This window comes from Salmo salar, chromosome ssa11 (assembly GCF_905237065.1).
Source record: "Salmo salar chromosome ssa11, Ssal_v3.1, whole genome shotgun sequence".
Classification (NCBI taxonomy): domain Eukaryota; kingdom Metazoa; phylum Chordata; class Actinopteri; order Salmoniformes; family Salmonidae; genus Salmo; species Salmo salar.
In genome coordinates this window covers 93,394,671-93,410,516 of record NC_059452.1, presented here as the reverse complement: position 1 = coordinate 93,410,516, position 15,846 = coordinate 93,394,671, and the positions used below count along the sequence as shown (strand labels likewise).

At 38.2% G+C, this 15,846-nt stretch overlaps 1 protein-coding gene across 5 annotated transcripts in view; it reads right to left on the bottom strand.

Moving 5' to 3' along the window:
- Positions 1 to 15,846, bottom strand: part of zbtb20 (zinc finger and BTB domain containing 20) — a 54,464-nt gene that overhangs the window by 12,929 nt on the left and 25,689 nt on the right. For 4 of the 5 annotated variants that reach the window (XM_014129336.2, XM_045690091.1, XM_014129337.2 and 1 more), the window contains 2 exons: positions 14,691 to 14,876; positions 9,959 to 11,488 (listed from right to left, as the gene is read on the bottom strand). In XM_014129336.2, the coding sequence (XP_013984811.1) occupies positions 9,959 to 11,468 (1,510 nt within the window). In that variant the 5' untranslated portion in view covers positions 11,469 to 11,488; positions 14,691 to 14,876. Of the gene's footprint in view, positions 1 to 9,958; positions 11,489 to 14,690; positions 14,877 to 15,005; positions 15,009 to 15,846 lie in introns of all 5 variants that reach the window. The other variant, XM_014129338.2, reaches the window with a different exon arrangement.

Sequence of the window (15,846 nt, the reverse complement as noted above, 5' to 3'; positions counted from 1 at the left end):
TAAATGGCTCAATTATGAATTCAGGTCAAATTTGAACCCCTTCCAACATCCTGCTCGGTGTTGTCTTCCCTATTTTTTTACTTTTAATATTTATGCACCAACCACCCACTGATACAACTTTAAAATGACAAATAGTACCTAATCAATGTGTGATATCTTACAGAACAAGCTTAATGGGCAACCATACAGGGCTTTATATTTCACCCACTATAATGTCATCAAAAACATAATATCAGCTACATGATGCAGGTAGCCACAGTTCACTTTTCAATGTGACAAAGCCTTATAACTAATTTGGATAGATCAGCTGAATCTAAATCAGGGATTGACATTAAGGTAACCTAAAACAGATATTTCTGGTACCTCCCCATTTTTTAAGTCAGGGGTGTCAAACTCCTTCCACTAAGGGCCTAGTGTCTGTGGGTTTTTGTTTTTTCCTTTCAATGAAGACCTAGACAGCCAGGTGAGGGGAGTTCTTTACTAATTAGTGACTAAGTACAAGGGAGGAGTGAAAACACTTGGCCCTCCATGGAATGAGTTTGACATGTGGTTTAAGTGGAAGACAATTTATGACATTTCTGTGTGCAAACAGCTAGAGCCATAAAGTGCCATAAATTGTCTCTCTTTCACTTAAACAATTGTGAGGAACAAAAAATACACGTTTTAGGCTACTGGAAAGTTTGGTTGTTTTCACCTGACCAATGGGGAAACCACAGAGAAGGCTCAACTTGCCCAACTGCCATTCCTTCCATAAGGGTAGCTCAGCTGGTAGAGCATGGTGTTTGCAACGCCAGGGTTGTGGGTTCGATTCCCACAGGGGGCCAGCACAGAATATTTTTTTTTATGAAATTGTATGAAATTCACTACTGTAAGTCGCTCTGGATAAGAGCGTCTGCTAAAATGACTAAAATGTAAAAAATGTAAACCAGAAAGTTCACTTGCCTGGCCAATAGGACAACCTTTAATGTCAATCCCTGAAAATCACTACTTCTTTCATGCACAGAAAACAAATATACTGTATAAAGGGAAAGTGGGATACCTAGTCAGTTGTACAACTGAATGCATTCAACTGAAATGTTTCTTCCGCATTTAACCCAACCCCTCTGAATCAGAGTTAGCCATCCATCCATCAAGAAATAGCCTATCAAGCAACTAAACAAAATACACATTTATTAGGAGGGAATTCAAAAGGCTGATCGAGGACCTTTGTACTGAAGATGTTTGTTCTCTATGATTGTGTTGATGCTTTTCAGGGTATAGATGTGAATATTGTTGTGTATATTGATGGGTATAATGATGTGTATAGTGTGTATTGATGTGTATATTGACGTGTATAGTGTATATTGATGTGTATACTGTACATCGATGTATATCATGTATATTGATGTGTATAGTGATGTGTATAGTGTATATTGATGTGTACAGTGATGTGTATAGTGTATATTGATGTGTATAGTGTATATTTATGTGTATAGTGATGTGTATTGTGTATATTGATGTGTATAGTGTATATTTAAGCAATAAGGCTTGGGGGGGTGTGGTATATGGCCAATATACACCGAGATGCGTTGTGCCAAAGAACAGCCTTTTGCAGTGGTATATTGACCATATACCAGAAACCCCAGAGGTGCCTTAATTCATTTTTACATGTTTTGTTTGAGCTGCTTTTGAAAGCAAAAGTCAAATTGAAAATAGTATTGGTATTGTTGAATTCGAAAAAGTAACCAATTGTCATACTTGAGTAAAAGTAAAGATACCTTAACAGAAAATGACTCAAGTAAAAGTGAAAGTCACCCAGTAAAATTATACTTGAGTAAAAGTCTAAAAGTATTTGGTTTTAAATATACTTAAGTATCAAAAGTAAATGTAATTGCTAAAATATACTTAAGTATCAAAAGTATAAATCATTTCAAATTCCTTATATTAAGCAAACCAGACGGCACCATTTTCATTTTTTTACGGCCAGGGGCGCGCTCCAACACATAATTTACAAATGAAGCATGTGTGTTTAGTGAGTCCGCCAGCTCAGACACAGTAGCGATGACCAGGGATGTTCTCTTGATAAGTGTGTGAATTAGACAATTTTCCTGTCCTGCTAAGCATTCAAAATGTAACGAGTACTTTTGGGTGTCAGGGAAAATGTGTGGAGTAAAAAGTACATCATTTTCTTTAGGAATGTAGTGAAGTAAAAGTTGTCAAAAATATAATTAGTAAAGTACAGATACCCACAAAAACAACTTAAGTAGTACTTAATTACTTTACACCACTGGTTTTCATAATAGCAAGCTAGCAAGTCTGTTTGTTTGGTTACCACAGCAACTACTGTAGTTATCTAGTAAACTTGCTAGCTACTTCAGTGGATGTTGAACACATGTCTACTGGCAAATGAACCTCATTTCTAGTGGCAAATGTGTGAAATTATAGCCATGGTATGAAATAGATAATCAACTCAGGACTTTTGGTTACTACATGATTCCATATGTGTTATTTCATAGTTTTGAATGAGTAGGTGTGACCAAACTTTTGACTGGTACTGTACATAAGGGATAATCAACGAGGGGCTATGTGTTCTATGGAAAATAATGCAAATCCATGGATGGTCAGTTCCACTCCGCGTCTTGGAACACACATTCCACCTCCTTCATTATTTTCCATAAAACGCATAGCCCCTCGTTGATAATCCCTTATGTACAGTACCAGTCAAGCGTTTGGTCACACCTACTCATTCAAGGGTTTTTCTTTATTTTTTACTATTTTCTACATTGTAGAATAATAGTTTAGACATCAAACTATGAAATAACACATATTTATTTTACCGTTATTTTACCAGGTAAGTTGACTGAGAACACATTCTCATTTTCAGCAACTACCTGGAGAATAGTTAGAGGGGAGAGGGGATGAATGAGCAAATTGTAAACTGGGGATGATTAGGTGGCCGTGATGGTATGAGGGCCAGATTGGGAATTTAGCCAGGACACCGGGGTTAACACCCCTACTCTTACGATAAATGCAATGGGATCTTTAACGACCTCGGAGAGTCAGGACACCCGTTTAACATCCCATCCAAAAGACAGCACCCTACACAGTGTCCCCAATCACTGCCCTGGGGAATTGGGATATTTTTTAGACCAGAGGAAAAAGTGCCTCCTACTGGCCCTCCAACACCACCTGGTCTCCCATCCAGGGACTGACCAGGACCAACCCTGCTTAGCTTCAAAGCAAGCCAGCAGTGGGATGCAGGGTGGTATGCTGCTGGATATGGAATCATGTAGTAACCAAAAAAAGTGTTAAACAAATCATTTATATTTGAGATTCTTCAAAGTAGCCACCCTTTGCCTTGATGACAGCTTTGCACACTCTTGGCATTCACTCAAGCAGCTGTCCCGTGACACTTCCTACGGCTGCCATAGGTTCTCAGAAGGCGGCAAAACGCTGAATCGTGGCTTTGCATGCTCTGGCTGAAACAAAGTAGCGCGTTTGGGTAGTGGCTGGTTACAGTACTGTGAGACTCAGGCTCGTGCCCGCGTCGACCGAAAGCTTTGTTTTCTTTCCTCTGTTTAGCTAAATGGACATTCCCGGTTAGAATATTATCGCTTTTTTACGAGAAAAATGGCATAAAAATGGATTTTAAACAGCGGTTGACATGCTTCGAAGTACGGTAATGGAATATTTAGATTTTTTTTTGTCACGAATTGCGCCATGCGCGCGACCCTAATTTACCATTTCGGATAGTGTCTGGGACGCACGAACAAAATGCCGCTATTCGGATATAACGATGGATTATTTTGGACCAAACCAACATTAGTTATTGAAGTAGCAGTCCTGGGAGTGCATTCTGACGAAGACAACAAAAGGTAATCAAACTTTTATAATAGTAAATCTGATATTGGTGAGTGCTAAACTTGCCGGGTGTCTAAATAGCTAGCCCGTGATGGCTGGGCTATGTACTTAGAATATTGCAAAATGTGCTTTCACCAAAAAGCTATTTTAAAATCGGACATATCGAGTGCATAGAGGAGTTCTGTATCTATAATTCTTAAAATAATTGTTATGCTTTTTGTGAACGTTTATCGTGAGTAATTTAGTAAATTGTTAGTGAATTCGCCGGAAGTTTGCGGGGGGTATGCTAGTTCTGAACATCACATGCTAATGTAAAAAGCTGGTTTTTGATATAAATATGAACTTGATTGAACAAAACATGCATGTATTGTATAACATAATGTCCTAGGGTTGTCATCTGATGAAGATCATCAAAGGTTAGTGCTGCATTTAGCTGTCTTCTGGGTTTTTGTGACATTATATGCTAGCTTGAAAAATGGGTGTCTGATTATTTCTGGCTTGGTACTCCGCTGACATAATCTAATGTTTTGCTTTCGTTGTAAAGCCTTTTTGAAATCGGACAGTGTGGTTAGATTAACGAGAGTCTTGTCTTTAAATAGCTGTAAAATAGTCATATGTTTGAGAAATTGAAGTAATAGCATTTCAAAGGTTTTGAAAATCGCGCCACAGGATTCAACTGGCTGTTACGTAGGTGGGACGAATTCGTAGGTGGGACGAATTCCCCATTTGCGTTATTTCATAGTTTTGATATTTTCAATATTATTCTACAATGTAGATAATAGTAAAATAAAGAAAAACCCGTGAATGAGTAAATGTGTCAAAACTTGACTGGTACTGTATATTGATCTGTATAGTGATGTGTACATTGACGTGTATATTGATGTGTGTATTGATGTGTATAGTGTATATTGGTTTGTATATTGATGTGTATAGTGTATATTGATGTGTATAGTGTATATTGGTTTGTATATGGATGTGTATAGTGTATATTTGTGTATAGTGTATATTGATGTGTGTATTGATGTGTATAGTGTATATTTGTTTGTATATTGATGTGTATAGTAATGTGTATAGTGCATATTGATGTGAATAGTGTATATTGATGTGTATAGTGTATACTGATGTGTATAATGATGTGTATAGTGTATATTGATGTGTATATTGTATATAGGATGTGTGTCTATATTGACCCCTTGCACAGTGAGGAGGGTGGTTTGAGTGGCCCAAAAATCTCCAAGGATCACAGCTGGAGAATTGCAGATGTTAGTTGGGTCTTGGGGTGAGAAAGTCTCCAAAACTACAATCAGACGCCATATACATAACCACAAGTCGTTTGGGAGGGTTGCCATAAAAAAGCCTTTGCTCTCATCAAACAACAAACTCAGGCGCCTACAGTTTGCCAAACGTTGCTGGAACTTTCAATGGGACCGGGTTCTATGGTCAGATGAGACCAAAATAGAGCGTTTTGGAAACAAACACCAGAGGTGGGTTTAGCGTAGACATAAAGATAGTCAGGCAGAATAGTACCTCATCCCCACTGTGAAGTATGGTGGTGGATCTTTGATGTTGTGGGGCTGTTTTTCTTCCAAAGGCTCTGGACAACTTGCTAGGATATATGGTATCATGGACTCCATCAAGTACCAGCAGATATTAAATTAAAACCTGACTGTCTCTGCTAGGAAGCTTAAACTGGGCCGTGGTTGGATCTTCCAGCAGGACAATGATCCAAAGCACACCTCAAAAATCAACACTACGTTATACACATGATCTCCTATTGGGAGTTTTACTCTCTGTACCAGTCTTGACAACAGGAGTTCTTTATCATAACCACGGGGGGCCATTATGAAAAAAAAAAGAAATGTATGCATTCACTACTGTAAGTCGCTCTGGATAAGAGCGTCAGCTAAATTACTAAAAAAAATGTAAAATGTAAACACTAAAATGTTTCACTGACCACAGAATCAAGGTTTTCCCATGGCCATCCCAGTCCCCTGACCTAAATCCCATTGAAAACCTGTGGGATGAGCTAAAGAGGAGAGTCCACAAGCGTGGACCTCGGAATCTGAAGGATCTGGAGAGATTCTGTATAGAGGAATGGTCTCAAATCCCTTGCCATGTGTTCTACAACCTCATTACGCATTATAGGAGAAGACTCAGAGCTGTTATCTTGGCAAAGGGAGGTTGCACAAAGTATTGAATGAAGGGGTGCCAATAATTGTGGCACACATATATTTGAGGAAAATATTTGTTTCATGATAATAATTGATCTATTTCAATTATTTTACTTTAATTAAAGGTTAGATTTTTTGGAATATTTTGAATGAAAGACCAAGAGGATAAACAATAAAGACATTTTTTTCACAGCCTGTTTTGCTCCTATTTACCAAGGCTGCCAATATTAGTGGAGGGTATATTGATGTGTATAGTGTATATTGATGTTTATAGTATATATTGATTTGTATAGTGTACATTTCTGTATATATTGATGTGTATATTGATGTGTATAGTGTATAATGGTTTGTTATTGGTGTGTATAGTGTATATTCATGTATATTTAATGTGTTTAGTGTATAGTGATGTTTATATTGATGTGTGAATTTATGTGTATAGTGTAGTTTATAGTAGTTTATATATTGATGTGTATATTAATGTATATATTGATGTGTATAGTGAAGAGTATATTGATGTGTATAGTGATGTTTATATTGATGTGTGTAGTGTATATCGATGTGTATAGTGTATATTAATGTGTATAGTGTATATTGATTTGTATAGTGTACATTTCTGTATATATTGATGTGTATATTGATGTGTATAGTGTATAATGGTTTGTTATTGCTGTGTATAGTGTATATTCATGTATATATTCATGTGTTTAGTGTATAGTGATGTTTATATTGATGTGTGAATTTATGTGTATAGTGTAGTTTATATTGGTCTATATATTGATGTGTATATTAATGTATATATTGATGTGTATAGTGAAGAGTATATTGATGTGTATAGTGATGTTTATATTGATGTGTGAATTTATGTGTATAGTGTAGTTTATATTGGTTTATATATTGATGTGTATATTAATGTATATATTGATGTGTATAATGTTTACTGATGTGTATGTTGATGTGTATATTGATGTGTAGTGTTCAGTGATGTGTATATTGATGTGCATATTGATGTGTATAACGCATATTGATGTGAATATTGGTGTATAGTGATGTGTATAGTGTATATTGATGTGTATAGTGTATATTGACGGGTATATTCATGTGTATAGTGTGTATTTCTGTGTATAGTGATATGTATACTGTATATTGATGTGTATAGTGTATGTTAATGTATATATTTACGTATTTAGTGTATAGTGATGTGTATATTGATGTGTATAGTGTATATTGATGTGTATAGAGTAAATTGATGTGCATATTGGTGTATAGTGTATATTGATGTGTATATTGCTGCGTATGGTGAATAGTGATGTGTATAGTGTATATTGCTGTGTATAGTTTATATTTCTGTGTATAGTGATGTGTATAGTGTATATTGGTGTATAGTGTGTATTGATGTGTATAGTGTATTTTAATGTATATATTGATGTATTTAGTGTATAGTGATGTGTATATTGATGTGTATAGTGTATATTAACGTATATATTGGTGTGTACAGTGCATATTGATGTGTATATTGCTGTGTATAGTGATGTGTATAGTATATATTGATGTGTATATTGATGTGTATAGTGTATATTGATGTATATATTGACGTGTATATTGTATATTGATGTGTATAATGTATATTGATGTGTATAGTGTATATTGATGTGAATAGTGTATATTGATTTGTATATTGATTTGTATAGTGTAGTGTATTGTGTATATTGGTTTGTATATTGATGTGTATTGTGTATATTAATGCATATATTGATGTGTATGGTTATGTATATATTGATGTGTATAGTGTATAGTATAAATTGATGTGAATATTGATGTGTATAGTGTATATTGATGTGTATAGTGTATAGTGATGTCTATATTGTATAGTATATATTGATGTGAATATTGATGTGTATAGTGTATATTCATGTGTATATATATGTGTATAGTGATGTGTATAGTGTATATATGTGTATATATATGTGTATATTGATGTGTACAGTGATGTGTATAGTGTATATTTGTGTATAGTGCATATTGATGTGCATAGTACATATTGATGTGTATATTGACATGTATAGGGATGTATATAGTATATTGATGTGTATAGTGTATATTGATGTGAATAGTGTATATTGATGTGTATATTAATGAATATATTGATGTCTTTAGTGTATAGTGATGTGTATATTGATGCGTATAGTGTATATTGATGTGTTTATTGATTTGTATAGTGTCGTGTATTGTGTATATTGGTTTGTATATTGATGTGTATAGTGTATATTAATGTATATATTGATGTGTATAGTGATGTATATATTGATGTGAATATTGATGTGTATAGTGTATATTGATGTGTATATTGATGTGTATAGTGTATATTAAAATGTATATTGATGTGTATAGTGTATAGTGATGTATATAGTGTATATTGATGTTTATAGTGCATGTTGATGTTCATTTTGATGTGTTTAGTGTATATTGCTGTGCAGAGTGACGTGTATAGTGTATATATATATATATATCTGTGTACAGTGATGTGTATATTGATGTGTATAGTGTATATTAATGTGTATAATGATGTGTATAGTGATGTGTATAGTGTATATTGATGTGTATAGTGATGTGTATAGTGTGTATTGATGTCTATAGTGTACATTGATGTGAATATTGATATTTATAGTGTATATTGATGTGTATAGTGTATATTAACGTATATATTGATGGGTATAGTGTATATTGATGTGTATATTGATGCGTATAGTGTATATTGATGTGTTTATTGATTTGTATAGTGTAGTGTATTGTGTATATTGGTTTGTATATTGATGTGTATAGTGTATATTCATGTATATATTGATGTGTATAGTGATGTATATATTGATGTGTATAGTGTATAGTATATATTGATGTGAATATTGATGTGTATAGTGTATATTGATGTGTATATTGATGTGTATAGTGTAGTGTATATTGTATTGCATATATTGACGTGAATATTGATGTGTATAGTGTATATTGATGTGTATAGTGTACATTAATGTGTATAGTGTATATTAATATGTATATTGATGTGTATAGTGATGTATATAGTGTATATTGATGTTTATAGTGCATGTTGATGTTCATTTTGATGTGTTTAGTGTATATTGCTGTGCAGAGTGATGTGTATAGTGTATATATATATATCTGTGTATAGTGATGTGTATAGAGATGTGTATAGTGTATATTGGTTTGTATATTGATGTGTATAGTGTATATTGATGTGTATAGTGTATATTGATGTGTATAGTGATGTGTATTGATGTCTATAGTGTACATTGATGTGAATATTGATATTTATAGTGTATATTGATGTGTATAGTGTCGGGTGTAGTGTATATTGGTTTATATATTGATCTGTATAGTGTATATTAATGTATATATTAATGTGTATAGTGTATCGTGATGTGTATATTGATGTGTATAGTGCATATTGATGTGTATAATGTATATTGATGTGTACATTGATTTGTATAGTGTATATTGATGTGTATAGTGTATATTGATGTGTATATTGATGTGTATAGTGTATATTGATGTGTATATTGATGTGTATAGTGTATATTGATGTGTATAGTGTATATTGATGTGTATAGTGTATAATATGTGTATAGTGTATATTGATGTGTATATTGATATGTATAGTGTATATTGATGTGTATAGTTTATAGTGATGTATATATTGATGTGCATAGTGTATATTGATGTGTTATTGATGTGTATAGTGATGTGTTTAATGTGTATTGATGTGTATAGAGGGCTCATCTGTGAAAGAGACCTTGGTCTCAGCCTAGTAAAAAGAAATCCATTGCTACATCTAAACTAAAATAATTATTCATTGTGTTTGTGTCTTTTATGTTTGCAAATGTATAGGGAAATTATTTGAAACCCCACTCATGGCAATGGGGAGCCAGTGTACTCACCAGTGTGCACAAACATGTGTTTGACGTAGTTCTGTTTAGCAGTAAAGGTTTTAGTGCAGAGAGTGCACTCATAGGGCTTCTTCTCCCCCTGTCCCATCGAGGCCGCCTGTTGCTGTTCCCGCGCTGCCTGTTGCTGTACCGTCAATTGCTGAGGGAATGGGGGCATACTAGGGGTAGGCCCGGACACAAACTGGGGCTGCTGGCCTCCCATGGACTGCTGCAGGCTGAAGAGGAAGGGCTTGTTGTTGCTGGCCGACTGTGTGGGAAACAGAGTGGGCAGGTAGGAGTTGCCAGCCATGCCCATTACCTGGGTGTTGCTGGTCATGGTGAGCGGCATCCTCAGGTTGCTGGTGTGAGATTCGGCCTGACGCATATAGAGTAGGGCACTTGGCAGAGACTGGGCCATGATTGGGTTGGGCAGGGGCTGCAACATGTTACTGTCGCTAGTGCTGTGGGATGTGCCCCCTTCCTCCGTCTCATGAATCTGCTCTGGGGAGGAGTCATCGACCTCAATCTGCACTGGGGTCCCCTCTCCACCTCCTTCCCTCCCAAAGCCCACGGGGTACTGGTGCTGGTCCACGGAGTCTGGCTCAGTACCAATGGAGGAGCTTACCCCTGAGTCAAAGCTTTCACCCTTCGGTTCAGTCTCCACACCCTCAACGTGGTCAGTGTCCTCTGTGCACTCATCCATACCATAGCAGCTGTACTCATCCTCTGCTTCCTGCTTTATGTGAATGCCTCCTGTCTGTATGCGTACCGGTCGGGGCTGCTTGCGGCAGTGGGTGGTCTCAGGGGTGGATAGGAAGCGTTCCATCTGCTGTGACCTTTCATGGATGCGGGTGATCCACGGCGGGTCCTGGTCGTGCTGGTCCTTCTGCATGCTAAGGGCTGGGTCGTAGCTTGTTGTCATACTGGTTACGTAGTGGGAGCGCTCACGGGTTCCATTCTGCAGTGAGAGGCCTGAGTAGGAGTACAGCGATGTGTACGCACGCTCAAGGCTCTGCTGGGATGTGGCCTGCATGTACCCTGACTCCGCATCGCTGCTGGGCCCAGAGGTGCCTGACTCAGGTGTGCCCCGGGGCGTCTCCTGCCCAGAATCCCCTGGGTTGACAGGGAACCCCCCTGGACCAGCCAGGCCCACATTCTGGGACACGATGCGGGTGCACTCATCGATGACCGTCTTGATCTGCAGGATACTGGCAGCAGTGAGGATCTGGAGAGCCTCCGATTGGGACACCCGCAGGACCCCGCTGTACATGAAGTCTATCAGCTTCTGGATGGACTGCACCGAGACCACCGAGGGGATCTCAATGTCACTGTAGCCCAGGAGCAGCTTGTCCTGGAAGAAGGGGCTCCCAGCGGCCAGCACGCAGCGGTGGGCTCGCAGCATGCTTCCATGGATCCGAACAGTCACGTCACAGAAGTGCCCGCGGTTGCGCTGCTCATTGAGGGTCTCAAGTACAGAATTGCTGAAGTTGTGGAGATTGATGTTATGAATGCGCTCGGTCATCCCCTTGCAACAGATGTCACCTGGACACAGAAGAAAAAAAGGCTTAATGTTTTAAATAATTAATAAACCTTAAGAAAGTCCAAATGTGGGCCACATGATGAGCACTATCTAATACAAAAAAAATTATAATGATTATAAAATACAAGATGAAACATAGCTGCACTGCAGGGACATAATCAGGATATTTAGCACAGAAATGCCAAGTTTAATCAATTTCAACAAATGACCTTCTCCATCCACCCCATGTGCTTTCCTCACATTTCAGTGGTCATCTTATTTTCATAAGATGTTGGCATTTGATATTGAAACAATCAGATTAGTCAAGGTAAACTAGCTAGCTGGTTAGTAGTTGGATGAATGTCTGCACAAAACTGCACAACAAAGGATCTGTAGCGCGATAGAGGGAAAGAGACAATCAAGATGGATCCCCATCTCATTAGTTTTGTTCCCATCTTACAAGTCTGGTGGTAGATTTTCTCTGAGACTCTAAACCACCAGTAGGTGGTGCTCTGGGTTTAAACCAATAGGCTTAGCTTATCAGCCGTCCACCTGCGTGCTCAATGATGGTGCTCCCTAACTATCTTACCTCTGCTCTCCAAGTGATGGTGCTCCCTAACTATCTTACCTCTGCTCTCCAAGTGATGGTGCTCCCTAACTATCTTACCTCTGCTCTCCAAGTGATGGTGCTCCCTAACTATCTTACCTCTGCTCTCCAAGTGATGGTGCTCCCTAACTATCTTACCTCTGCTCTCCAAGTGATGGTGCTCCCTAACTATCTTACCTCTGCTCTCCAAGTGATGGTGCTCCCTAACTATCTTACCTCTGCTCTCCAAGTGATGGTGCTCCCTAACTATCTTACCCTCTGCTCTCCAAGTGATGGTGCTCCCTAACTATCTTACCTCTGCTCTCCCAATTTTGGGACATTACACAAATTAAGCTGGTATTTGCGCCAGAGTCCTTTGCTAAAATTTGGTCTGACAATGTTTAGGCCACCCTCATGAATGGATTTGTGGCTGCCCTGAACACAAACTGTACCTGAAACTCATATCTACAAATTGGCTCAGCAACTAAACAAATCTTCAAAGATAGCTCCATTATATTCCAAGCGTAACAGTATTGCGCTCAATTCATGCAATGTTAAAGCTCCTCTTAGACATCTAAATGTAGTATTAACAAAATGCTACAAAGACAATATACAACTGACTTGTTGAATATTGCTTGACTTTTCTAGCTGACATTTGAAGATCAGTTGAAAAAGACTGGATATGACAATGAAAGACAATGGCATCCAATAGCTTTGTCATTCCACACATGGAATCTAGATTATTTAAATTGGTTTTCTACCATTTCACCATAATAACATATTTTATTAACCACTTTGATAGCAGAACAAGTATCAAATCACGAAATATTATTTATCATTAGCCCTCCAGCAAACAGCCTCTACATTATACTGTCCTTAAAAAAACATGAATGGCTTTTCTGGAAGACTGAACACCTGTTCATACAATCGTATACGTTTTACATAATTTCATTCATCCACATAACCCACACCCAGAGTACAGGGGTTCTTAAAACCACTGCTATTATACAGTACCTCCCCTTTTACCCTCTGGGTACATACCGTACAGACACACACACACGCACGTACGCACACGCACGCACGCGCACGCACGCACGCACGCACGCACACACACACACACACACACACACACACACACACACACACACACACACACACACACACACACACACACACACACACACACACACACCACACATTTATTCTTATAGCACCTGACCCCCTTTCACTACTATCACCCTTGTAATTATCATATGCAATAGCAGTAAAACTACAATTAAATCAGACTTCTCTCCTATGCAGTCGTAAAGGAAAGGTGGCATGATATAGAATATATTCCACAAATCTAACAACTATCTAAGTGCACCGGGCCATGCAAAACTAACTGGCCCACTCAGATCTAACATGGTGTTTGGGGATGGAATAAGCTAACTAGCTAGCTAGCTAGCAAGCAAGCTACAACAACCCCATCAACACTGTACGTTTTGCAGAAATGAATGGTCAAATACCAATCGGATTAATGTCATTATTTATTTCAAGGTAGGTCTTTATTTTAGCTGAACTGCCTGATCTTTCTTGGCCGATATTACTTGCAGGATATCATGGTAGCCAATGTTTGTCCATTATACCTGGATTTACTGTTACTGTTGCTAATAACGTCAGTAACGTTAGCACTCAGGTTAGCATGTGGCTAGCTATAGCTACCATTGGCCAATAGTTTTAGCCAGTTTGGTTATAGACTTTCAATGTCTACTATGATGGTAAAGGTTTATCTTGATTTTGTGTAACAGTATGAGAAACGCTGGACTTGGTATAATGGGGATCCTTACCGTCTTATGTGGACACTGGCTTCACTCCTGCTGTGTACTCACTTGTGTCCTTCTCTTAAAGTCACTTTTCCGAACGCTTTTCCGACATGACCTCGATCAAATTCGGATAAAATATAAATTTGTCTCAAAATAGAAATGTAAAGTGATATGTCGTATTGGGACTTTTAGTTGGAAGGATGAAATCAATCCGAATGTTCAACAGCAACCTAATTCTGCAATCTTCCCGTTAATGTTAAACACAATCATCAAGATCTTCCTAGATAATGTTAAACACAATCATCAAGATCTTCCTAGATAATGTTAAACACAATCATCAAGATCTTCCTAGATAATGTATAATGTATATTCATGGCCATGCCTTGCTTTTAGGTCAAGTGATTACCTTTGACCATCTGCCAGAGAAAATAAAAGCCTTGAATCTACAGTATGTCTATTTACTTTAATGTTTTATATAAGACTTGCTATCAAAACCAAGGGAAGAACTAATGAACACCATTTAGTTTTATTTAATCTTGGGAAACCAATTGATCGAAAGCATTATAATAAATAAAAACGGGGAAAAAAATTAAAACAAACATCCTCTAATCACAGCCATTAGGCTTAATACAATCAGAAAGAGAAAAACGGGATGACTGCAACATGCCGTGACAGCAGGACAGCTTTGGTATATATTTACAAAACCATATTGAATGTCTGTTAATAAATGACAAACACACCCATGTAGCTAGAGAAACAGTGGCCAGAGTAGCCTAACTGCCGACAGACTGACCAACTGACCGACCAACTGACCAACCACAGAAATATACTCACAGTCAGATGACTCTTTGTTGGGAAGATGTGTGTGAGGCTGGTGATGAGGCACAGGGCACACTGCTACAGGTTGCTGGTGAAGGTGGCTATGGAAAGACCAGTCCTAGGCTGTCCCTTCAGTCCTCTCTGCTGCCACTATCATAGGTCGCTCTGCCACAGGGCCACAGTGGTCTCTTCAATACCACCCTGGGGGAAAAAGAGAACATGTTCATTCTGAGAAAGAAATGTGTAGGTGTCTAACCTTCATACATAGATAATGAAGTGAGCAATGCAATCTGGATGTGTTATAATTTCCAAGGTAAAGAGTGAGTGGACCTTCTAGACCAATTTAAGGCAGTTTACTCTAGTGGACACTTGACCGCCAATTATATGTCAAGGTTAGAAATCATATGGTCACAGGGCCAAATCTCTTTTCAGTCGTTATCTAAACTACTGGTCAGTGAACCACACCCTGCAAAGGGGATCCTTCCACATTCCAGTCTGATTTACCCACAAAGATATTATACTTCTCATACTGTATCATATTTTCCCATTTTGAATAAAAGGACAAAGGTCAAAGGCTATATACATATGTTCAAGATCTCATAGATTTATCAGAAAAGCACTGAGAGAGAGCAGAAAATTCTACAACATGCCTTGAGAGGGCCTAAAGAGGACTCAGGAGCTTGATTTATTTGAATAAAAGATTGCAACAATGGCGAAAGGACTGTTCTCCAATACAAAGGACTCCAACAGTGTGTGTGTGTGTGTGTGTGTGTGTGTGTGTGTGTGTGTGTGTGTGTGTGTGTGTGTATACACAATCATCAAGATCTTCCTAGATATGTGTGTGCCAAGATATGTGTGTGCCAAGGCAGTACTGAATGTGATTTCAAATGTATGTTTATTTATTTTTACTCCTTTTTCTCCCCAATTTCGCGATATCCAATTGGTAGTTACACTCTTGTCCCATCGCTGCAACTCCCGTACGGACTCAGGAGAGGCGAAGGTCGAGAGCCATGCGTCCTCCGAAACACGACCCTGCCAAGCCGCACTGCTTCTTGACACACTGCTCGCTTAACCCGGAAGCAAGTCGCATCAATGCGTCGGAGGAAACACCGTACAACTGGCGTTTGAAGTCAGCATGCAGGCGCCTGGCCCGCCACAAGGAGTCGCTAGA